At 41.9% G+C, this 26492-nt stretch overlaps 1 protein-coding gene across 24 annotated transcripts in view; it reads right to left on the bottom strand.

Annotated features, from left to right (window-relative positions):
- The window catches only part of PCDH15 (protocadherin related 15), a 736955-nt gene that overhangs the window by 32650 nt on the left and 677813 nt on the right, over positions 1-26492 (bottom strand). For all 24 annotated transcript variants that reach the window (XM_021381881.1, XM_021381890.1, XM_021381879.1 and 21 more), the window contains 2 exons: positions 15067-15282; positions 11070-11158 (listed from right to left, as the gene is read on the bottom strand). In XM_021381881.1, the coding sequence (XP_021237556.1) occupies positions 11070-11158; positions 15067-15282 (305 nt within the window). The remainder of the gene's footprint in view (positions 1-11069; positions 11159-15066; positions 15283-26492) is intronic.

Below are 26492 nucleotides of genomic sequence, written 5' to 3'. Positions count from 1 at the left end.
GTACGCAGCAGGCAGAACTGGTGCTCCCATCGAGACTGGCTGGGGCTGACAGGAGAGATGGCACGAAGCCAAACTCTGGCAAGAATGGATGAAACCAGGAGAATGGAAAGCTGTTTAGACAGTGATATCAGGAGAGCTTTATCCACAGCTGTTGGGCACAGACAGAATTCATCCCAAAGGAAATGGGAAAACCACCCTTGCACTCTGAACTGCTGATGTGGGGAGATTTACAAACTGGGGCTGAGAAGGGCAGCCCACAGACAGATATATAAACAAGGGCATAAAATCAAATATCCTCAGTATTGGATACAAGGGCAAAAATAGGCAGAAATAAATAAGAGAAGCTGAAAGACCATTCACTCCATCAGAACTATGAGTTATTGAGGAAGCGCAGTGTTTTCTGGGCTAATTTATGCGATAGAAATATCAAATCAAAAAGCAATAGCATATTTAGGATGCAAGAGCAAGGGAATGAGAGGGAGCACACTGCCTGATGAACCCAAGATGCAGGCTCTAGGGTGCAGAGGAAGACCAATCTCATACAAAAAGATCATCACTGACTATAGAATCGTAGAATCATCAAGGCTGGAAAAGACCTCCACGATCATCCAGTCCAAACGTCCACCTATCACCAATAGTTCTCACTAAACCATGTCCCTTGGTACAACATTTAAATGTTCCTTGAACACCTCCAGGGGCAGTGACTCCACCACCTCCGTGGGCAGTCCATTCCAGCACCTGACCACTCTTTTGGAGAACAAGTATTTCCTAATGTCCAACCTGAATCTCCCCTGGCGCAGCTTGAGGCCATTCCCTCTAGAAGTCACTTGTTGTTTTACACAACGCCTTTTGCAGTTGCTGAGGTTACCCAACATCTTGTAACTTTGCACAACCACTGATGCACGTTTATCCACCCCCTTACTCTAACTACTCTACTTGTGAAAATTTAGCATGCTGTTAAGTCCAAAACACTTCCCCAAGATTTTTAAAAACACAGAGCCGTTGTTTGTAGTGAAAACAGAAGCAGCAAGAAGCAGACAGGCTGGCACAGTGCTGGCTGACCAGTGCCCCGCTGCATGCCTGCAGTTCGCAGATTCGGTAAACTCATCTCCACCTCTGGCACACACGTAACTGGCAGCCAGGGCACTAAACCTGTCACAGCCACCTAAATAATAACAACTCTGCCAGGTAAATCTTGACAGAACAAATCCAGGATATGCAGATTACCACAGAAAATCCCTAAGCATTAGTTAAGTACAAGGGATTAAAGAAACCATAAGCTGTCTTTAGAATGGTGTTTTGCACATGGATTCACAAAGAACAAGTCCATAAAACATCTGCTTCCCTCATTAGTATACAATCGTCTTCTGCTACTGTAGGGGAGTTTGCTATTGCATCCTTGCACACAACTATTATTTTGCCCAACACAAAACAGCCTGTAAAGTTGGATGGTTCTAATGTTGGGTCACTTCTGGCAGAACTCAGTAATAAAATTCCCTCTCAGAAATTCCTGGCATGGCTTCTGCTGGAATTCATTGCCACTGAGAATAGCTTTTAATAATTCAAACTGGAGAACAAAGAACTGACTACTATCAGGCGTAAGCACGTTGCAGCTGTTGACTGGCATCACACGACACACCACAGTGTGGTGGAGCATCAGTAGGATTTCATCTGAAACACACAAACTGCATGTTTAGGTTGAAATATATAAAACATGCACTGAAGACTGAAAAGTAGCAATTAAAGACACCACTTAAGGACAGGGCAGTTCCCAGTGAAGTTGTTTTATTAGTCATTCACTTGAACTTGTAATACTAAAAAACCTGATCAGGTGGCCAACTCCATGCACTACTTGTCAGAAGGCCAATTTTTAAAATGCTTGAAGTTACAAAAGCATGTGCAGTTCTATTGTATTTATTAGTAAAAGATTAAAGTTCACCCCTTCCTTGTTAATACAATAAGAATAGTTCTTATCCTCTCAACAGTGATGTACGTGAGTGGTAGAACCCAAACTGAAGTGGCAATGATGCCTTCCTACTGCTCTAACTCCATTAAGCTCGGCAGATATAATGTAATGAAAATAAATTCCTCGCTGTTCATCTTCATTACTATTGCTATCCAAATTCCCATCAGCAATGCCTATGGAGTGAAAGGAAGGACAAGAGGATTTCCACTGTCACTGAAGACACAATATGGCCTTAAATATTCAGAGAACTCAAATATGGTCCACCACAGGTCTGTTGGTTTCTTATACAGCACTCTGCTTCTTGGAACACTTCTGAAACCAGGAGACCCGACCCTGAAGCCTGGGAGGAGACAGCAGCTCCAGGCAGCAGCCAGCACTATGCATGGCGGGAGGGGGGGCTGCTGCACCCCATCCCAGGTGGAGAAGACCCCCACCAAGCACAGGGCTGCACCTCAGCATCATGACACTGTGTTGCTTTCTCCCCACAGCTGCATGGATCTGGTGCATCAGGTGTGTCCTGCACAGGAGAGATCCTGACCCAAGCCCTGCTGCTGAGAAAGATGCGAAAAACAGGTGAAGATGCAAAGAAAAGTTTTCTTGGAAACCACTGTGAAATTCCAAATGAATCAGCTAATCCACCTGAAAAGGTGTTGGAGACAAAGGGATATGGCCAACCTCTTTTCAGTGGTCAGTGGGGACAGGACAAGGGGAAATAGCCATAAACTGGAACATAGGAAGTTCTGCACCAATATGCGAAGGAACTTCTTCATGGTGAGGGTGACTGGAACAGGCTGCCAAGAGAGGTTGAGGAGTCTCCTTCTATGGAGATATTCAAGACCCACCAGGATGCCTACCTGTGTGACCTGTTGTAGGGAGCCTGCTTTGGCAGGGGGGTTGTACTTGATGATCTCTGGAGGTACCTTCCAACCACTACAATTCTGTGATTTCGTGATATGGAATCAGCCACACGAGAGCCCAGTGGCAACAGCAGCTCTAGAAGACTTACAGTCCTTGCTCAAGACTTGGTAAGTCAGCATCCAGTTTTAAAGACCTTCCATTGTCACTGGCAGAGAAGATGCACGACAGAGCCTGAAAGCACTGTGACAGTCCAGTGGTTTTACATCCGTAAGATGAACTGCTTGGCTGTACACATGTACTCTGAAGCTATTCACAAACTGAAAAAACAACTCAGTCTGAAGGCTGTTTTAGACTCTTGCCATTACTTTAATTTAACGTGTGCACAATTTCCTTAGCAGAAAATTCCATGGAAAAAAAAGTATTTCAGTTCTCTGGCAATGATAGTCTGCTGTGTTTATTTAAATAAAAAAAGAGTTTTATTCAGGACTCTGATCTAACAGACACTGTGGACTCCGAGCTCTAAGTGCTGAAGACCAAGTACTCTGTGTAACTTCTGACTCCTCCACTGAAAATTCTGGCTCCCCACAATTTCTTAGCAATACAAATCCAAACTGCAGAGAGCAGCCATCTTGTGCTGTTATGCAGAATAAAAAAGGTGGGAATGTGGTTTATTTCAAGCCTGAGAATGCTCCTTTGCAAAAATCTTTTGACAAAAATTATTTATACTATTCTATCAGACACAATACAAATTAGATACAAAGCATGTACCTAGGCAGGAAGGGGCACCATAGAGACAATTTACTCTGCATCTACCAACATTAAATTTTTTAGAGAACAACCACGAGATAATGTCTTTATACCTAGTTACCCTAATCCTATAAAAGCATACTGAATTATTACTCAACATAAAGGAAATTTACTTTCTTATGTATTACTTCAGGTTTTTTCTTCCTTTGTGCTCATCATGCATAATCCTGTCCTCCAAAAACCCTACACAAGCTCCAGTGTTTTGTTTCAGTATCACCTTCCCCAGTCGCAGAGGGAACATTACGCTACACTCACCCAAACAGTAAGACAGACATCCTCAATTTGACCCCAAGGACCTATCTTCATATCCCAGCATAAAAGATTTTTTACTGCTATAGCATGCAATTTCAAAATAAAGTGGAAGTTTACAGCATCATCTGTGAAGTCATGCACTGCATTACAGTGCTTCAGAGAAAATGCATTAAAAGAACAGCTGATATTTTTGAGAGGAGGAGGAAGAAGGAGATTGTTTAACTGGTGTTTCCCAGCTGACAGTACCACGTGGAAAAGTTGAAGTTGAATAAGCCTCAGTCTTTATCATCTAACTTACTAAACACGGCCTTATTAATTAATCATCCTGATCATAGCAAAAACAAAGATCACCTAAGAAAAGGACTGGTCTCTGTTAAACACCATACACAGCAACAGCTACATGGTGTCATTCTACAAGCAGTCAAATTTAGTGTGGATATGAAACACAATGTGGTCAGCTGGAGGCAAATATCTCTCTGATTTCATTATTTGCTATTTTTGCAATGGCAATGTCAAGGGTTTAATGTTTAGATATAGTTATCATATAATTGTTAAACCAATTAGCTACTGTTGTACCTATGCACTTCTCATAATAAGGTGATTCCATCAGACTCTTTTCTCAGTGACTCCTAAACTACAATACTGGAGATTTTCTTCATATGGTTGGAAAGTAACCTCCTTTCATTCCGCGCTCACTTTTCGCCCTACTGAATTCATGGGAAAAGAAAGTTCCCCAAGCAATATTATTTCATTTCGTAGGGCTTAAAGCAGCCTTTTGAGACAAGTATCTATGGAGAATTTCATTGAAGACCTCAGTGAGCTACCCCATTATTGCACTTCAAGGTCATCCTCCATATGGATTGTGCATGCAAAGGAAGTTAATGCACATGACATTTCTAACACCTATTGGATGAGTGAAACAGCTGTCTCTCTCAGTCATGCAGCACAGCTGACCTTAGCTAGAGCTGTAGGTTGCAGTCATGTGAAAACCAAAAACCTACATCATCTGACAGCAAAGTTTTTGTTCTAGTTGAAAAGCTGTTGCTTGCCCAACAAGTAAGCTTGCACAGCAACACTGCTATCCGTAAATAAATGTGCCCTTAGTTACTGCTGTCTGCCTTCACTCAGAATCCTGAAGGAGAACAACATGCACATGAATTTTCTACTAAGCCTTGCACCATTTTCTGTCACCTACAGCAGACACAAATGGACCTACCTGAACTGTCATAGTTGAAGTGGGAGAAAGAAATGGCAAATCTGATGCTGACGTGTAGTCCACAGGATATAGAAAGCTTGTTGATGAAATTAAAGCAGCTGGTGGAAAACTGAGGTGCTTATTGAATTACTGCAAGGAATTACGACACCATCAGAAATGTCACCTGAAGACATACCCGTTTTACCTCTCAAAAAGTGCAAATTCCTATGCCAAGTAGAGAGTGATGTTTTAAATCTTTTCTTCTATGGTGTATTTTTTGGACCATTAACCAACATACTTCTAAGGCTATGCTGAGTAAGCCTTTCCAGTGCGAGCATTCTGAATTATGTATTTCCTAATAGCTTGTAACCACTCTCTAGTGAATGTTACAGGCGGCTGGGGAGAATCTGATGTAACTTGCTCTCCAAAGTTGTTTAAATCAGCATTTTTTTTTTCTGGGTGGGGAGGGGGGGAAGTCACTATAATTTCAAAAATGATCAACGATATGCTTTTCTAACATATCAAATCCTCAGTGTATTGCAATTGGTGGTTAATGGTATATTCTCAAAGCTTAATATTTAACAGCACTCCGCTGGCATAAAAAGTGACACAAAAGAGCTGAATAACCTCTGGCATGGCCAATTTTGCTAATGATGGTCTTTTTTATGCTAATGAATTATACTGAATGTTCTCATTTCATAAATTAACGCACCATCTGTGTTGTGGTTTAACTCTTCTCTAGTGTATGAGAACCAAAAGGCTCATTGTCAAACTCGGAGATAAGATTAGACCATTTTCTCTGTATGGAGAACTGCCTGCTGAAAACTGGAGCCGTCCTTTTCCTGGAAGGACCCTCTCTTGTGATTGGTTTCCGTTGCAACTCATGTACCTGTGCCTGTAGGGCCAAGGTGGGTTTTCCATCCCACTTCCTCATATCCTTCTGCATGATCACACAGGTAAAACCACAGAATGGTACATGGTGTGTACCCACTATATTCTCTCTCTAAAGCAGAGGAACACCTACTTCTAATAGCTGACATGTTGGTTTTTACAGGTGGGGAACAAGATATATTGCCTTTGAATTGCTGGCCCTCCTGGGACAATTTCTCCATAGCCAAGACACAGGCCTGTAGGGAGGAAGAGATACTATCTTTATATTGTCAAAGTAGGATAGACACTTCATGTGCTGTTGGACTTCTGTCATCTTTCCAGTTCCTTCCTACTAGGGTGCTGGCATACAGTGATAATGCATTCCGTACAACTCTCTGCCACATCAGTCGCGTCTATATCATGTTATCTGGATCCTGGGAGTTGGTATCATTGTCCAAGTTCATTCCATGCATCATTCCTACCACAGCTAGTTCCCTCAAGTACTGGATACCTTTCTCCATGGTGGTCCATTTGCCTGGGTTAAATACCGAATTCTCCTTGAAGGGATATCTTTCCCTCAAGGCTGACAAGAGCCGCCACCATAGTGTGAAAGACTGTGTCCCTTTTCCAATTGTTTTGTCAATGCCACTTGCACTAGAAAGAGATCCCAGCTGCTTTGCTTCACTGACTACTATGTCCAGGCTATTGGCTCCACCAACTCAGCTCTGAAGCAGCCGGGTGGCAACATGCTCACTTGGCCAATGGCCGTAATCTTTTCACAAATCTTGCAGCTCAGTCAATGTTAGGAGTCGAGTGGTTTCTGTCTCTTCCTCTTTTTCCTGCTTTTGTGATGGCCCCACTCCACCTTCTTCTCCAAACTAATAAGCTTCTCTCTTCGCAAAACCTTCTGACTTTCATAGACATTTTTTGTCTTACTTACAGGAGCAACAGATACCGGCACTGGTTGGTTCTCTGGTTGAACTGTGGGGCTTGTCACAGGGTTTGGAGTAGCCACAGGACTGGTTGTGAGAGTCGTGGCACCTGCAGGGCCTTTCAGAAGGGTTAGAGTAACCTCAGGGTCTGTCAAAAAGGTCAGAGCAACAGCAGAGTCTGTCACAATGCTTGGAGCAGCCCCAGGACCTGCTGCAGGAATTGGAGCTGCTGCAGGGTCTTTCACAGTTGGAGGGACCACTGCATTGTTGTTAGATCCAGAAGTATTCTCTTCCACTTGAGGATGCTGAACAGTGTTGAATAGAGTTCAGTAGGCATGGGCCAGGACCCAGCACACTGCAGTGATTTGTGCCTCTTTGGTATTGCCAGAGTGATGGCAGACCTTTTCCAATATTCTACTAGATTTTCAGGATCATCCAGCTGTTTAGAGCTAAAGTTCCAAACCCTTGGGAGTGCCCACCACTCTAGGCACTTGCCCATACCATCCCACACCCTCTGCCACTCAGAACTATCCTACATCAGGGCAAAGCTCTGGGTGATATTCTTAAATAATTATTTAATCTTAAACATAACCTGAAACACATTCATGACACATAGCAATAGGAATATGTTGGTTTGAACATCCCACAGATATTCAAAATTCTCAAGAGTTACTCTTGAGCTCTATGGGAAGAAGGAAAAGTGAAAGGGATGCTGAGGAACTGCTGGCTATCTCCTCCATAGTCAGGCTCCCTGAGGAGACAAAGCAAAGTATGAAATTACTGATAGTATCAACAATATGGGTTCCAAAGCCCAAAGATGATTGCAATGCTGAATACATACAAACCATCAGTTTCTTGGCTGACAATTTTATCACGATACAAGCCAAGGCCACACAGCATAGCAAAATAAAAACATTAATCCAATCCCAGAGATGACAAACAACACAGCAGGGAAAATAAGCAGTAAGCAAGGTGCTACACAATATAGTTCCATGAGAAGACTCTCAGAGAGAGCTCCATAAATAGGGAAAAAATTAACATTGTGACCAGCAATTATCAAACTACCACAGCACCCTGTGTTAACATGGTCAGGTCAGATCTGCTGTTATTACAACCCTTCGAGCTCTGTGTTAGGCACCAAACTGACTTGCTGTGGTTTAATTGGGCAGGTGGCTCAGCACCTCACAGCCGTTCACTCACTGCCCCCAGCCCAGCAGGGTGGGGGAGAGAACTGGAAAAAACAAAGAAGAATTCATGGGTTGAGATAAAACTATTTACTAAGACAGAGAAAAGGAAAAGAATAATAGTTATGACAAATATATGTATGTGAATATATATAACAAATGATACCCAAGCAATTGCTCACCACCTGATGACCGATGCCCAACTAGTCTCTGAACAGTAGAATAGGGAGAGATGAACTCCCACCCCCTTCATAAAAACTTCTGCGTGATGTCATATGGTACGGAATATCCCTTAGGCCACTTTAAGTCAGCTGTCCTCATTCTGTTCCCTCCCAGCTCCCTGGACCCTTTGCTGTGAATGGCCTTGGCTCTGTGCAGCACTGCTTAGCAGCAGCTATAAACATCAGTGTGTTATCAGCACTGTTTATGTCCTAGAACGAAAACACTGCATCATACCAGGCACTCTGAAGAAAACAATTCTTTCCCAGCTGAAACTAAAACAATCTGAGCTAGCTCAGAAAGCACTTCAGACAAAAACATTTTAGCCTGAGAAAGTCTCTAACTTATTTGTTTTCCCTCTCCTGTGATTCCATATAGTGCACCAGAACATTATAAATTCCTATTATTTTACTTTTATATTCTGCTTAAATAGTTATAGCCTTTGCAATAATACCAAGGAAACATTCTTAAAAACATGAGGGAGAAGATCCAAGAAATTTAAACATGACATTGAAATAAATAGGTTTCTATGTGAAAGAGACAGGTACATATATGCAGAAGAACATTTGAAACTTTCCATCTCTACAAGTACTTTCAAAAAAAAAAGATAGCACTTCTTAAACAATGCTTATATAACTTCTTCTAGCAAAGGTTGTATTTAAAAACATACCTTTAGAAGTGAAATTCTTACACCATTTTCATTTTCTGGCCTCATGGTGTTTGCAGATGTAAAGCATTCCCAAGCTAATTTTAAGCATTCAAAAGCTGGCTTCACAAATTTCATGTTTATTCTCACTCAAAAGCTTCACTCACCGTGAAGTATTTACACATCTGTCAGAGACTTCCATGCACAAGGACTAAGAAAAGCAAGAAACAGTTCTGGAAGATTTCTAATCGGGCAGGAAAGGAATTACTGGAGCACAGACTGAGGAGCATTGCTCTAGGCTGTTTTCCAAGACTGTGGCAGACTTTGCCAGCCACTGAGCCCAGGAGGAAAGCATTGAGGGGGTGGCTACAGCACAATTTATTGTTAAGACTCTGAACACTGCTGAGACCTGCTGTGAGCTGGAAACAAGCTGTTCCAGTGGTTACAAAAGGAGATTTTTGCAGGGATGAAGAAGGAGTGAGAAGATATTTGCTCTGGCTGCTCTTGCTGTGCTGCCTGTTTCAGCGTTCATGGTCTCAGTCCCCCAACATATGTCATGCGGTTAACACTCTTCCTTCACGCCAGGCTTGTGTTACCCCATCTTCAAACTGCCCTCTGGAAAGGTACTGTTTGCTGGCTCTTCCTTTGGCTGCATGACAATCCAGAAACTGGGAGGCCCTCAAACGCAGCCTAAATCCGAATTAATGTTGAAAGATTTATGCTATGTTGTGTAGAAACCCACAGGACTGAACATGTTTGCCCTTTGCACTCAACAAAACAGAAGCCCAGGAAGGCTACAAAAGAAATTTGTGCATAGCAATGCATTCTATGGTGACCTTGAAGGCTTAGGAAAGCAGAGGACAACTTTTCATGTTACTGTCAAGAAAAGATATGCTGTTCTTCATCTCTCCAGTTAACACCAACACTTGACGCTTTCTGAAAGCAAGATCTTAGTGTTAAGCAAGCAGACTTGTCTACCATTCATAGCTCCAGGAAATGGAGTCCCTGTAAGCACAGACTATTGCCTGAGCAACTTAACAAGTGCTTCCGATGTTAGAATCAATCAGAGAGAAAACTGAGAGAAAGAGGGAACTTGTCCTAAACATCCAGAAGTGAATCCGTGGATTATTTTTTCCTAGCCCAATGAAGACATAAGCCATTTAGACAACACATTTCTTTTTCAGTGAGCGATTCTATCATCAACCTGAAGGTATTTCAATTTCTATGGAGTTGGAAAGGTATGACAGTAGTCACAATGGAACAGATCCGAATAAATCTAAGAAATAACATTAATCACTGACTGAACTCAGAGAAGTGCCAATATATTTGTAATCACCTGTAGCACTTTCTTTCCTATACTGTCTAGTTCATCATTATATGCCTAATGACATAAAATTAGAGAAAATGACTTGCCTTTGTAAAGGACAGTAGAAGTGAAAACCTGGCTCCTGGAAGCTCCTGCTGAGATGTATGAGTGCTATTCAAACATACTTTACCAAAAGCTTTATTGTTAGCTTCTGAGTATGATAAAAATACCACACCTGTACTGTGAGGCACTGATGTTTCCAATGACCTGCCCTCTTCTCCCCCAGCATGTTATGCCTGACAGAGCTCAATAATAACTCCCTGTTACTGAGTTTTCTTTATTACTTTTCTGTAATGTTAGTGGTATTAGTTCTACCAGAATACATTTTCTAAACTCCGCTTTCCCTTACGTCACCCAAATAAAGCCATATTTGAAGCCATATCACCCCTCAGTGGACACATTGCCTCAGCCTCCTGGAGTCACACTTTATCCATTTTACATCTTGGATTTTGACCAGTGTATGTTCTGTCATCGGTGTTTGGAGGCTCCACTGTGCTCTGAGCGACAGCTCTGAACCTAGTTTGAGCCTGCAAAGCAGGCAGGCATACAAAGAAAGAAGTGCTGTACCTCTGCCTCCCTCAAGATGAGGAGCAAATTGTGGGTTTGGGGGGCCAGTGCCAGCACCTAGCCAACTATGCTCCACATCAAAACAATTGCTTATTTCCTAGTCTTTTGGCAAAAAGTAGATTGTGGCACAAAGAAAGCACTGCTGGCTGAATCTAAACACAAAACCAGTGAGTTGTCTGATATTTGTAGAGTAAGTAAATTGATTACCCTATGAGTTGATCTTTGTTTTGTTCCACAAGGGTGGGAGGAACATTAGAGACGATGACTTGCATATCCAACTGATTGACCACAGAGACCTGGAAACAAAAGAGTGAAATTCAATTGGCACTTCCATGTGTAACATCCTCTCTGTACAAACAGAATGGAATAATTGCTTTCCTGCCTTCACAGCCATGCCCTGATGTACCAACTTCTCATTTAATTGCAGAGTAAGAGAGCTGGGAAATCCCGCTTTGCTTGGCAGCCAGAACCAATAAACCGCAGGCAAATATTTAACTGGAACTGGAACTGCAGACCCACATAAGAATTGTATGCAGCTTTTTGGAAGGAAGTAGTAATTTAGTGTTTACTTACAGGATCATGAATCTCCCACAGGCCACATTCAGAAACACTTATTAGCATTTTAGCATTTCTGATGATGTGACAGGAAAATCCAACTTTGGAAACATGCAGTTTGCACCAAGGTAAGTGCTAATACCAGATGAATTCAATTAGATCAAATTATACTTTGTTAGAAAATTAAATTGTTGATCTATTTTGAATGAAGCCATCAATGCAAGTGTTTCTTTTATCTCAAATTCCTCTAACTTCTCTCTCTGTATGGGGTAAAACCTCTCAGCTCAGCATTTTCCACCACAAAGGCATACAACTCCTCTGTTTCTCAATGGGAGATTGGAGTGTGAGCGTGCAGAAAGGCCTACAAGCACGTAACATGTTCAGCAGAGCTGGCAAACTGCTCCACATCTCGCAGTCTAGTTTCTTTGAGCTATGTTTAGCATGATCCCAGGCAAAGGCTGCCTTCTGGTGAAATGCATGCTGGTTTCCTCCTTCTAAAATGTTTGTTGCCTCCCGTAATAGCTCTCTCTTCACAAGCAGGACTAGCTTGCTGACGACAGCAAACATCATACCCTGTGCACCACCTGTCTATAGAGGATTCCAGAGCTAAATTTGGAAAAGTAAGTAGGACAATGTTAAACTAGATAAATTTAAAAATCAGAGATATTCCATTCTAACAGAAAGAACAACTTGTGCACTTTTCAAAAGAGGAGCGTGAGCCCTGCAAGCACTTCAGCAGAGAAGCTGGAATATACTCTCAGATCAAACAGCAATTTCAGCTTTAAAGCTTAATTCAACTTTAAATATTTAAATGTTCTTGAAATGTCGTCAGATGCACTGATCAGCAGTACAGACTTCTGTGTGAGAAACACAGAATTATAATGAGCTCAAAATAAATTTTAGACTATCACCATTAAAAGGAACTCTAAAGCAATGAACAGTTTAATATACCTTACTATATTACACAATTCAAGCAATGGCTACACTTATTTACTGAGTACTGCATGAATGTAAAACATCTCTTGAAATAAACTCAGGGAACCACAATTATGATTTACTGTTCATTTACTCAAATATGAAGGGAAACAGATTTGTGACAAGCTATAGCAAACCAATGGTGTGGAACAAAAACCATAGCAGCACTAACTTGTATACTACATGCACTTGTAAAGATTTTCATTTTTTTCAATTATAAAAACATCATTAAGCAGGGGAACTATGTAGGATTTAACTAACACTGTTCTGAGATAAACTGTGAGAGGAAACTGTTCCCTTCACTTCCACTTGAGGTGCGGAAACATGCTCAGAGCAGAGGTGGAAAGTAACAGCAAAAGCCCTTCCTGAGGCACCACCTTCACTGCTCTGTGCTGGGGAGACAGTTACCTGGGATCATCCAAACCACCGTTCCTTGGAAAGCTTTTGCTATTCCATAATCTAAGCAAAAAATCTGGTCCTGCGCTGCTAAACAGCAGCCACCAGCTTAATGGGCTGGCACTCAGCATGTTCAGAAGCCTCCTATCTATGAGTATCTGAAGAACACATGGCTGAGAACTAGGAAAATTTCAGAATACGTTAAATTGGTAGCAGAACAAACTGGAATTTTGTGGCAGAAGCCAGAAAGGCATCAAGCCTGTAAGCGTTCTCCCTTTGATCTCCTTTTTAATTCATTAGGCACCTTCCCATTTATTTTAAGGCCAAGCACTGGGGCGCTACCTGACTTCTGGGGGTAATTGATGCTGAGTGCTGAATGAGGAAGGGGTCCTGTGACACCCTACAAATTCTAACAGTCCTTCGATTAAAGATGATACCATAGTAAATATTCACAATCCAACCTTACTGACTTTAAGTGCTCACTTGCAGCAAACTCATAATGAAGTGTAATTTCCTATTTCTTCCTTTCATCTTGAAGCTATAAAGGAAAACTCCATCACGTGGACCCAAACTGTAGACTGAGATGTCTAACTTTATCCACCTTGCCAGTCTCAGCAAGCAGAACAGACTGGTAGCCTCTATGTGGCACAGCCCCTATAGCACAAAGACATTTTTCCAGTGCATTTGGTGGTTTATGCTGCTCACAGAGCAGTGTCAGCACATGGAGGCACTGTCTTGGCCCTGACTCTGGAGAATACCTGTCTCTGCCCTGTTCTTCACTGTGTTGTCTCTTTGGTGTTGCTCCTCCTCTTGTCTCTATATTGCTCCCAGCACAATCCTAACTTCTTCCCGCACATCTTAGCTCTTTTGCATGTAAGCAATTGATTTAATTTCCCTCATCAACAGACACTCCTTTAACTCATACTGAAAGCAGTAGCACCTTCCAGTCTGAACTCCTGACATTACACAGTGTCTCTGGACAGTGGGACAAATTCTACTCTAACTACAAAGACCAGAACAGCTTAGTCTGGGTAGAAGAGATCTTTGTGTATGGATCATGCTCAGTACAAACCTAAACTTTCATGTTAGAATAGTGTCAATCTGTAACTGCTCAAGAACACTATGCACTGCCCATCATTCACTAAGACAATCTAAATACACCTCTAAAAATTAATGAGACAAACGTCACTTCCTGATTTTAATGTCATTACCTTCTGGCTATATTTTAATCTAGTTTTCCCACACACACTGAGAATGCCCTGCCATTTTAAGAGGCCAAGCATGAGGACATCATACATTATATCTATTTGCTCAATTACTAATAACTCAATACACCAAGTATTATGGCTATCATCTGTATCATTTGGTAGTGTTCCCATGAATTAGATAATGTACTTCATCCCTACGACATTAGACTAATATTAATCCAATCCATCAAGTTACACGGGCTTTGAAGAAACTAAGCTCTGATGGTTCCTGTGACTGGACTAAGTCAACGTCCTTTACTCAGCACAAAAAAGGAAGTCAGGGCTAAAGCTGATGCCATTTTTCAACTGTAGCTTTCCCTGAAAGCTTCAAGTATAGTTTTAGCCCTAAGTTATTTCTTGCATCTCTCTTCCAGAGATGAGCAAGTCATCTGTCTTCTAGCTCTCAGAGCCAGTTTGCTCAGCTCTATGCCTGCACTGCATGCCAGACAGATATCTAACTGTGACCCAGAAGCTGTGTAGCGACCTTAACAAAGAACACAGACCAAGTTAGTAAGCTTTTAGCTTGGTTTATTTATTGAGGTTTTAAGACATACTAGCCCTGCTTCACATATTCTGAATGGGAGCTCAGTGCACCTTGCTGCCTTAGAGAATAGGTAGAGCAGATTTGTAAACAGGTGGGTATTTGACCTGCCTTATACTTAGAATGCACAATCACTTTGTTTATTTTCTGCCATCTGGGTCCAGAACACCCAGAACATAACTTAATCCACACTTAACATAAACATCTAGAATTTAAACTGAATCATTAAAAATTGTACATTGAACAAATAAAATACCAAACATCAAGTCTAGTGTGGTAACTGAGATCAGTACCTCCATCCTGAAATGTAAAGACATTTCAGACAGGCATAAAAGCTTCTGATTTAAAAAAGAGTTTTATTTTGGTGACTTCTAAAGGTCAAGTACACTGTTTATGGCCTTCCTGTAGGTCTGCTTAGAATTAAGCCTAATGTAGTGCTCAAATTTACTCAGTAATCATTCCAACAAGATAACGCCTGGCTCATACTTACAAGTACGTCTGCTTTGCTGCTCAGACCTTTTCCGTAATTGTCAGTTGCAATGACCTGAAACTTGAAATAGGATCTTCTCATATTTTTGAACAGCATAGCAGTTTTTATTAGCCCTGTGTAAGCTTCAATCACAAAACCTTCTTTACCATCCTTGATTGGAGGAATGATGAGCCTGTATTGCATGGCACTGTAATTCCCAGTGTCTTTATCGTCAGCCTAATAGGGAAAAAATAAAAACAAGCACAGGCAAATAAAATAAATATTCACACAAAGAATCATTAACCTTGTCCTTTAAATAAAGTTGCACAAAGATCTTTCCCACTGACGTTTAAAACATTAGATTCCAGAGAGCAGATATTGCTATTACTGTAAATGGTTCATTTAACTTTGCTGCATACAGTTTTGCTTTTCCAGCAATTTCTTTCTCCTGTCTTAGCATCAAACTGTTAGAATAAAAATAAAATAAAAGGACTTTCCAGGTCTGCATCAGACTGAAGAGGTAAGAACATTATAATCCTGAGAAACAGCCACTGCCAAGTTCTTGTTAGCACATATTAAATTCAAAAGAGAAAATGAGCAACGCACCCAGAAAGACAAGAATGTTGTCCCTCTTTTTAGAGACATTCTTCATTCTCATGGATTGAGAACATATTTTTCGAGCACTTTTATCTGTTTTTTTTTTTTTTTTTTTTTTTTTTTTTTTTTTTTTAAGTCTTCCAGTAATGCTGCAACAACAGACCTGATGGCCACAGTGCAGGACACAAAGCGCTCTCCCACCAGTGAGCTGCTGAGGAAGTAGGACACAGCACTGGCATCAATGAAGCTGCCCCTGGAGCTGTTCTAACCTCGACCTTGTGCCTAACAGCCCCGTGGAGCCCTGCTCTGGCTCCACACCTACTCCATTGCTCCACTCCAAAAGGCAGTACCTGTATTCAGACAAAAGTGTTTCTGAGGACCCTTAGAATGCTTTTGAATGCCTCCTCAGCATCTATTAGCAGGCTTTTATCAAAGCATTGGCACGGCATCTTAAGTCTGCGGCCTCAGCGAGCACTGGAGAAAAAACACCCTCACCATCAGGAAAGGTGCAAGTCTTTCTGTATAATGCATAATTCCTCATGACTTAAAAATAAAGACAATCAAAATCCAGCCAGGGTTTATATCAGTGTTAAGACCTTGTTTACCATGATATGCCACGGTCTGTCTGAAAAGCATCATCTGTGCAAGGTCATTACGCCTTAGATAGACAGCCATTAATCATCATTAATTGTTTTCTCACCTTCAGTGAACAAAATCTGTAAGGTGTAAATTGTTACCAACTCCTATTTTGTCTTTATTTCTAGCTAGTTTTCCGGGGGTGTCAGTGAGGATGCAAGTCCCTGCAGCACAGCACAGTGCTTTCAGGAGACAGCCGTGCCAGAGGGGTACCACTGGCCCAGGTCTTGAAAGTTGCCTGCACTTCCCATGCTTCTCTGGCTGCCTTCAGACTCCATGGGAGAGAGAGAGTCATCCAGAGCTAAGCTGTAATACCTGGCCTCGTTTAGCTGGAGGCAGTGAGCACACCTCACACAGCACACCAGCATGGCGTAGAACTGCCCAACACAAGGACTCCCACAATGGCACTGGCTGCCAGGCTTCTCATCACTGAGAAAACTTGACAATGGCCCTTTAATTTTTTGGTAAATATTTTGTTTTCCTCCACAATGACAAAGCTTTATTTGGCTTGGCTAGGTGAAGAACAAATGTAAAATGTGTTAAAGTGCTTTTTAAGGCACAAAAAGCCGAGGAAGTGGCTGTATCTAACCACTGGGTTGACAGCTGGGTGTAAACAGGCCTCATCTAAGAAAAAGAAAGTCAGGGCCCAGTGCCAAGCTCAACTCACACCTTTGCGATGTGTGCAAATGCCTGAATTGCATAACTGGTTGCATTAATTCCTCCAGCAGCTGCACCTGCATCAGTGACTATAGCGGACTCGTACCCTCTTCAAGGGTTCACCAGATGATGCACCATGCAGTCAGCATGCTGTGCTGGCGTGACCACGCCCAGACACCAACCCCTGCCCCACTGCACTGTTACTCCTGTTCCTCAGCAGGACAGAAGGAGAAAAGAAAAGCCTGCGAGCCAAGGTGAAGGCAGGAAGAGAACTGACCAATTACCATCACAGACTTAATTTAGGGGAAAATAAATTAATTTCTTGCCACTTACAGCTTTCAGATTTGCATCTTGGTGCTAATCAGATCCATTTTGTCAACGTGCTTCAAGAGACCTTTACATCCCTCACATACTTATGGGTTAGATCACAAAAACTCTGTAGCAGCCAGAGAACCTGAATATGCACAAATTAACATTTGGTGCAATCAATGCAGAATTCCTCATGCATGCTGCCCAAGAGACAAAAACCACCCTCAGAAATATCTTCATGGGGACACAGAGCAGCCAACCTTTTAAAACAGCCACCTCATTGCTTCACACTGAACAGATCACTGTGTGCGTGCATGCGACCCCAGGCAAGTGTAGTTTGTACAACCCCACTTACATTAAAGCCAGGAACAATACAGAAAATACCAGTTTGCGAAAAAAGTCTGGCTTACCCACACTCAGCTTTGCATGTTCGAGTGCAGAGCTAGGGAAGCAGAAGCCCTCGGGCACATAAACAGTTTGTTCTGGCATGCAAGCATGGCTGTGAGGCCTCCTCGTGGCCCTTCCCCAGCAAGCAAAGTGTCTTCCCCGCAGGTGGCTTCCCAGAGGTGCCCTGCAGGGTGGGCACTGTGTCCTCCCAGCAACAAGCCAATTTCAGTGCTAAAATGAATGTACTAGATTGCTGCAGTTGAGCAATGAGCCTGCCACTTTTTTCATATTAGCAAATTCTACCTCAATAGAAGGACATGACTTCTAATCGTTTGTTTCAGTAACAACAGAAATCAATTTCACCTTCAATATCTCACACTTGTGCTACCAAGGACAAACAAATCTGGACCTAAATTAAGGTATCAGTATGACAGGCACGGACGCTAAGTAAGTCGTTCTTTCTGAATACATGTCATGACACTGATGAAGAAACGCAGCTGAGTTTAGTGAATGAAACTTCTACAGTACAGACATTTAAAAATTGTAAGCAATGGGGCGGTTTGAATCCTGCAGCTCAGGCCCCCAAGGCTGGTAGAAAGGCTGCAGGTTCATTTTCAGAAATTAGGAGAATTTAGTGGTACTCCAGAGAAACAGTCTCAGCATCATTAAAATTCTGGCTATTTCCAACACAGAAACCATCTACATGCAGATGAGGAAAGCAGGTGGAGAACAGCCCGAGGAACTTGGAAAAATCATCAGATTCCAATTTCAAATATTCTAACTTTATTATTTTCATTTCTCCTTTTTTTTTTTTTTTTTTTTTAAACCACTATTTCTACTTAGATCAAACATAACGATGACTCTGAGCACTGTTCAGCTGTGCAGGACCACCAGAGAGAGCTTGTGAGCTACTGACATCCATGTACCAACTTCCTTAATATGAAGTAAGGATGTTTGCTATTCTTGTAATTTGTCCTGAAGGTAAATATTTTTGACACTTCATTAGGAAGAGATATACGATGCCTCAAGAGTTGTGTTATGACTGTCAAAGAAGAGAAAGAGCAATACTTAATATCATAGCAGTTTATCTTCCTTCTGTTATGTGCAGGAAATACAAATGTCTCCCAAATTCTGCTGTGGCTGAGAACCGACAAATATGTATAATCACAGGAGTTACCATGCCAAATCTTGTGCTCCTGCAGCTGAGCACAGGCATGCCCACAGCAATGGAGCTTGGCCAGCATCACCCAGTGCTGCCTTCAGCCCTTACCTTTCTCTCCACAGAGGTGAAGGAGCAGCTGTTGGGCTGCTCCTTGCTCCCCAACAAAAGCACGTTATGCAGCCAGGTATCAGCTGGAATACACTGCTCTGGGAGCTACCACTGAAAGTATTTATCTCAAGGTCCCTAACAGTTCTGTTGTGTAATTTCACTGGTTGCAAGACCCACAGGATGATGGGCACAGCTGCTTTGCTTCTGACGAAAAGCTATTTTACACATAAAATCCTGGTCCATTGCCTTAAAACAGAGAGGAAGCAGGAAGGTACTTGGTTTTCGTTGTTTTTCAACTTGAAAGGAGTGAGAGGGAAAAGTCCTGTTAGCTCAAGTGTGGAAACTTGCAGGACTTGGATGTAATTGCCAGAGCCTAGTCAGGCTGTGTGTCTAGAAGACAAGAGATGAAAATACATGAGCTGAAAATTTTAAGTGAGAAGTGCCATGGGAAGAGGGATGCAAAGGAGGGGAAGAAGTTTGGGGAGGGGATGCTGGGAGATGCGAGGACCCAGGTTTCTGAGGCTCTCTGTAGCAAAATCAGGCTGAGGCCCACAAGTTTAAAAGAGTGAGAGGCAGGTAACTCTGTGAATGAACACAATGGTGAAGAAATAAAGGCAGAAGTAAAATAAAAGAGGGAAACACTAATAACTACAACAAACTTGCTGGCCTAACAGTCCGTAAATCACAAAGCAAAAATGCCTCTAAACCAGTACAACGGCAGATGTGGCTTCTGAACTGAAAATATGAAACAATCTGTAAATTCCTACCAGCAAAAGTGGTCTTGTTCTGAAAGCTATTTTAAATGCCAGCAGCTGATTGGAAACAGTTGAATTTGCCATCTGCTCAGTGGCACTAAGCTGGGAAGGAAAAAAAACAACAGCCCAGGCCCATCCATTTTACATGCCCTGTTAGCATCCTCAGGCTCAAATCTTCTAATATTTCATTTTAAAAAGTCATGCGGTGTGTTTACTTTTCAACATTCCCTAGGTTTGGTCAATCTCATATCACCTTAGGACCAGCACAACCTCTCCTCCTCTGCTTTGGAAACAGTGTGGCACTACAGAGCAAATTCTTCCCTGTACCCCAACTAAACCAGCTTTGATATTCCAGTATACTTTACAGTCCAATATGGACCCCAAAAAATAGAAGGCAATCTAATCTGAGGAAAGACTTTGCTCTGTACAGCCTGGCTACTATACAAAGTCACTGCATGTGCTGAAAGAGTGAATGCTGAGACTTTTTCAGATGGAGTAAACGTTGCCAACACTAGTGCTTCCATAGTAAAATGTTTGGTAAGCCAACATATTATCTAGAGACACATTCTTTGCAGGAAATTACCTGTGTGATTTAAGTTAGTGTAATATTATTCTTATCAGGGGAAGCAGATCTCTGCCAGAGGCCAGATGTTACAGCAGACGCACATGTGCAAGTGTTGCGGCTGCACTGCAAATATGCCTCTAAGTAGATTCTTACTCCTACCAATATTCTGATACATAATCACATTTTAACTAATAAAGGATTGCAGCTAGCAAGGCAGCTCATTCTCCACAAAGAAGTTGATCTCTGGTGTACATGCAAAAATAAAATTGGTACAGGGAAAACTGTGTTTCACACAGAAAGCTGTCTCAGTGGGCCCAGGGCTAAATCTCACTCTCACAGAACCTGCCACTGTGAAGACTTCTTCACAGAATCATAGAATCATTAAAGTTGGAAAAGACCTCCAAGATCATCCAGTCCAACCATCCACCTCTCACCAATATTTCCTGCCTAAATCATGTCTCTCAGTACAACATCTAAACGTTTCTTGAACACCTCCAGGGATGGTGACTCCACTGTCTCCCTAGGGAGCCCATTCCAGTGCCTGATCGCTCTTTCAGAGAATAAATTCTTCCTAATATCCAGCCTGAATCTCCCCTGGCACAACTTGAGCCCATCACCTCTCGTCCTGTCACTGTTACTTGGGAGCAGAGGCCAACCTCCACCTTGCCATGACCTCCTTTCAGGGAGTTGTAGAGAGTGATAAGGTGAGTGAAGAGACAGTGAAGAGGCTCTCCCCTGAGCCTCTTCTTCTCCAGACTGAACAATCCCAGATCCATCAACCGTTCCCCATAAGGCCTGTGCTCCAGACCCTTCACAGCTTTGCTGCCCTTCTCTGGATGCGCTCCAGGGCCTCCATGTCCTTCTTGTAGTGGAGTCCAAAACTGAACACAGCACTGAGCTGCGGCCTCACCAGAGCTGAGTACAGAGAGACTCCCTGCTCCTGCTGGCTACACTATTTCTGATACTAGTCAGGATGCCACTGGCCTTCTTGGCCACCTGGGCACACTGCTGGCTCATGTTTAGCCCGCTGTTGACAAGCAGCCTCAAATCCTTTTCCTCTGTGCAGCTTTCCAGCGACTCTGCCCCAAGCCTGTAGCGTTGCCTGGGGTTATCGTGACCAAAGTGCAGGACGTGGCACTTGGTCTTGTTGAACTTCATCCCACTGGCCTTAGCCTGGTGACCCAGCCTCTGTCATCAGAGGAAAAAGGAAACACCAAAAAATCTAGAGGTTATGAACAGCAATAAAAAAGAACTGGAGTTCCAATATGGATAAATGTGTCTGGGCAACAAAGTTAGCCCAGTGCTCTCTGTGTGTGCAACATGTCCATACCTAGGAATCTAATGTATTCTTTTATCAATTGCTTTGATGCAATGGTATGAAGTGGTTAACATTTGCTTTCAAAGAATGTGGCTAAATTTCTGTTGCCCTATGCATCAGTTGGGAGAAAATAAATGTAGCGTAACATAGCTGTGCTGCTCCACGTGCTGAAATATTCTCACATTTACAAAGAAAGGAGCTACATCACCCAGCCTATCAAGGAGGGGTGCACAGCACAGAAAAGGTTTGAAGTGAAAATGTGACCCAGTCAGTGTAAAAACAGGGTTCCTTCAGGATATAACTCCGTTTCAGACTTCACCAGCTCCTGTCAGCATCAGACCTCTCTGCCAGCTTTGTATTGGAGCCACTTCCGTTAAAACTCACGTTGGCCGCTTCCAGACACTTTGATTCACTGACATTTATTTTGGCAAGCTTCCTTTTCTGCAAACATTACAAAAATACCCTATAAACTCAGGAGTAACTTAGGAAAAAAAAACAACAAAAAACAACCCTCACTGTCTTTATCAGATTTATGACCTCTAATATCTGCTCATTTAAATGTACTGCGAGAAACAGAAGCAGAGAGATTAATACTGTAAAATAAAAAGCTTGAAAATAAAAGGCTAATGACACATCATTAGGGTGAAAAGCGAATTCCTGCTAGTGATTTCCCTGAAGATCGCATGGATTTTAGTTTTCTTTTCATAAAGTAGATTGGAAACACTGTGTTTGTGGCTAAAGGCAGTCTGTCTAGTCCTCATTCAGAAGACAAAGTCATGAATTAGATGAAAATACCAGTGGCAAAGCAGGAGCAGCCAGGAACCTCTCAGGCTTAAAACACAAGAGAGACAGCAGTCAGTCGGCATTTATTGAACAAACTAGCATTAGGCTACTCATGTAGTAATCTTGCTTTTAGGATTATTTAGAGATGCCACAGGCCAGGCCAAATGATCCTCCAGAAATTCACAGAGTGTCATGATCAAATGTTTTTGCTTAAACCCTTTGGTCTCACATCAAAACATGAACCACAATTCAAGAGATCTCATCCACATGTAGCGCATCCTTGCCAGGCACTGGAGGAAAGAAGGAGGCTGGAAAAGGTGGCTGTCTGAAGCCAAGGCTTGAGAGGCGAAAATCAGCCTCAGCTATCATTACAGGAGAAATGGTATTTAACACAGCTCCACATTTCCTGCTGAGCTATTAGCAATAAAAACACGGTCTTTAAGATGCAAAGAAGAGTCTCACTTAGAAAGTGACATTTGAACATATTCCTTTTATTTTTATTCTTAGAGACATTAGCACTCATCAGCTTTCAGAGGACACTGACGTTAAAAACAAATAATATTCATGGAATTAGAATAATTCATATGGCAGATCACTAACCAAATTAATTCTACTTAGAAGTGACTTTTTGATGCTTTTTTTCTGAAATCAAGCTTCCTGTTTAAACTATCTATATAATCTTTCTGAAAATCTAGAGCAAGACAACACATTACCCTACTCTAAAAGGATTTTATTGTCAAATGAATATATTAAACGAAGTGATTATTGCTGCCAGCAAAATTGCTGCACCTTACAGAGCTGGGAGAAGCAATCAATACCATTTGCCTTAGTCACACATGTAACTGTTTTCATGATGAGAGAAGTGTTTATCCAATACTTTATTGGCCTATTTGTCTCTAAATTCAATTCGTGTGTAACATCATGTACTCTGTATTAGTTCTCATCTCTCCATGCTTATTTTTTTTTGGTGTGTGCGTGGCCTATCACAGCGTCTTTCTTACTCCCAGAGTTACATACTGGGTTCTGCGTGGACTCATCAGTACCCAGTCCGGGGTGCTTAATAAAATATTTTTTCAGGAGGAAATGAACTGTACTTTGATGGGAGGGGAGAAATTTTGCATAAACCACTGAATAGGGAATGATCTAAAAACTGGTGTTAAACATACAAATTTTCAGCAGTGGTATATTTGAAAAAAATGATCTAAAAGTGATTTACATAAATAGCTGTATTAAAAATTAACAGCTATTGCAATCGTTAAGGACTACTAAAGAGGAATTAATTGCATTTTTTAAAATTTCGATGCTGTAGGTTTTGCACAGGGTAATAAAGCTGGTCATCTTCATTTTATATAAATTACACTCCTCAAAAATGAGCCAGTGACACTGTACAAAGGCATAAGGTAGCTGGGAACAATTCATTAAATGTCCAAACAAGGCAGAAGCAGAGTTCTATCTGCAGCCCAGCAGAGTGGCAGGAGGACACTGAGGTCCAGGACAAAGCCTAAGCAGAAACTGCTCTGCTCACACCTCTGGTTTCCTCTGGAAAATGCAGGTACATGGGTGGGAAGAATGGTGGGGGCACTTCCCTACATACCTTGGCCTGGACAACTGCTGGAAGAGGCTGCCGCAGGTCTTGCTGGGGTGGGGATCACCTAGAGGTGAGGACTGAAGCCTCAACACAGCTGTTAATCCTATCTTGTGGCATGGCACATCTTGGTAGTGATGGCAACATTCCAACATTTCTAACTATTTTGCTTTTTAAGCAATTGCAAAGTTAAATACATTAAAAAAGAAAAACTTTAAACATTACTTATCTCTTGCTTGATGTAACCCAAAAACCTCAGGAGTAAAGACACAGCAAATTTCTAACCAAACTGTAAAACAGTTCTTGAATCTCCTTTATAGCTGTAGTGGTAACCACCTATAACTTCATACTTTCTAGGTAATTTCTGCCTGCTCAACTTTTTTTTTTCTTTTATTTTTATCTTGTATTTGGAAAAGGAGGAGAATTATCCTAGCTTAAGCTGCCACTAAACAGCAACTGTTGGCAAGTGCCTGCCATTGCGATGGTTATGTGTAACTAATTCAATTACAATACTGGCAAACAGAAGCAGGAATACCCTGTAAATCACATCTAGCTGCAGGAGCCATCTCAATATCTAACCACCAGCCACTCCAGTTCCTGCTATTAACCAGTGCCTCTGCTGATTCCATGGCAGCTCCACCAGCAGCGACCAACTGAAGCCAACCTGCTCCAACTGCATGGCAGGCAGGAGCTGCTGGCTGACAGCACCATGTCACAGCAGCTTTCTGGTGCCCCTAAGAGCCTGGCAAGCTGTTCCAGCTCTGTCAGGCTGAGATCATTACCAATGCAACCCTGTTAGTGTGATCTGCCCTCTCGCCCTTTGATGCTCATCTCAATGTTGCATACTTCGGGAAGCCAGAACTGAAGACACCTGAACATAAAACAGAACAGTGAGGTGTTCACACAAGCCCCTCCTACTAAAGCAGCAGACAGCTTTGACCTGAGTCTTTCAAGAGTCTTGGCTTTCTGCCATAATACTTCCTCAGAAACTGATGCATGGATAAATGATAGCAGAAATCAAACCACTACCCAGCACACGAAATTCCAAACTCTGATCTTCAGATGTAAAAGATCAAAGTAGATACAGGAAATCAGATTATGACTTGTTACCTCAAGTATGATGTAGTTAACTCCCTGTTTTAACTTCAATATCAATAAAATAGCACCTGTAAGGTTCTTGCAATAAACCTGACTGCCATTCTCAAGACAAAGGGCTGAAGAGCAGAGGAAGGCCCTCCCCGACAGCCATCTGCTTCTGCTAGCCCCCAATGCATTATAGCTCGCAGCAGTGTCATACCCCCATAACTACCAGAGAAAACTGAAAGACAAATTCAGTTTTCTGAAAAGTATTCTGAATGACTGAGGTGACATCAATGATGGCAATGATAAAATAGTGCAGAATTCTCCTCCAAAATAACATACCTCTACATGAAGCTCTGGCAAGTGCCGGTCTGTACCAGGAACTCAGGCAAGGTCCCCAAAATTACATTGGCTATGCAAAATCTAACTATGGCAATCCCTGCTCATGGCCATTTTTGGGTCTGAGTTCCTGGAACATGTCTGGGCTTCTATGAAACATCCTACCTCCTTTCAAGTGGTGTCAAAGCACGTGAGGACCGACATCAGAGGAGGTTCAGCTGACAAAACATTTAATGACCTATAGATGTTAAAGTTTCAACAATTTTTGAACCAAGAAAAATCACTACTTCTTGCAGAACTTGATTTGTATTTGAAACGAAAATGCTGTCAGAGTGAAAACTGTGGGGTGCAAAATTACAGCATGGCCTTTTCATACTTCGTTTTCCTCACAGTTCTCTCATTATTGAGCATTGCCAGAAGCCTGCTACTCTAGTGGAGGTAAAATGATGAAAATATCACTTAAAAAAAACCAGTAATTCTTCACCAAAGATTCAGCATCACCTTCTGATCACCTCCTGATCAAAAGTTCTGCAGTGCTCTTATTAAATTTTTCCAGTGCTACATCAGAAACAATGAAGTATTTCTTCACATTTCTCAAAGGCAGATCAAATGCTATCATCTCACCTGAGGATACACTGTATATTTTGAATAAAAATATTCTGTATTTAAAATATTCTGTATTAAATACTTACTACCTACATATTGCCATACACTCATCTCAAGAGTTACACATTATTTCAGTAACAATTTCAGAAATCCCAGCTTCAATCAGGAAACAAAATTTCACATTTGACCCGCTAGTTCTTTTTTTCCAAATATTCTCCAATAGTTTTGAAATCAAGGAAAATCTGGCTTAAGTGGCATCAACTATTCACAGTATTTTCCACAAGGAGAAAAACCAGCAATGGACTTAAAATACAGCCAATCTTTCTGCCACTCATTCTTAGGCATAAAGATTTAACATTAATCTATAGTAGAAGTGGAAGAAAGAAATATTTTGCAGGGACTAGCTGATAGACATCTTGAATTCTTGTTTGTCACAGTCTCAGAACTTTAGATACAACTGATACAACTGCTGCCTTTTCTTCTATTCTTTCTTAAGGGGAGGGAAAAGGGAAAGGGGGGAAAAGGGAAAGGGGGGAAAAGGGAAAGGGGGGAAAAGGGAA

This window comes from Numida meleagris, unplaced genomic scaffold (genome assembly GCF_002078875.1).
Source record: "Numida meleagris isolate 19003 breed g44 Domestic line unplaced genomic scaffold, NumMel1.0 unplaced_Scaffold119, whole genome shotgun sequence".
Taxonomy (NCBI): domain Eukaryota; kingdom Metazoa; phylum Chordata; class Aves; order Galliformes; family Numididae; genus Numida; species Numida meleagris.
Note: the sequence above shows the minus strand (reverse complement) of the source record. Positions and strands in the feature narration are given on the sequence as shown.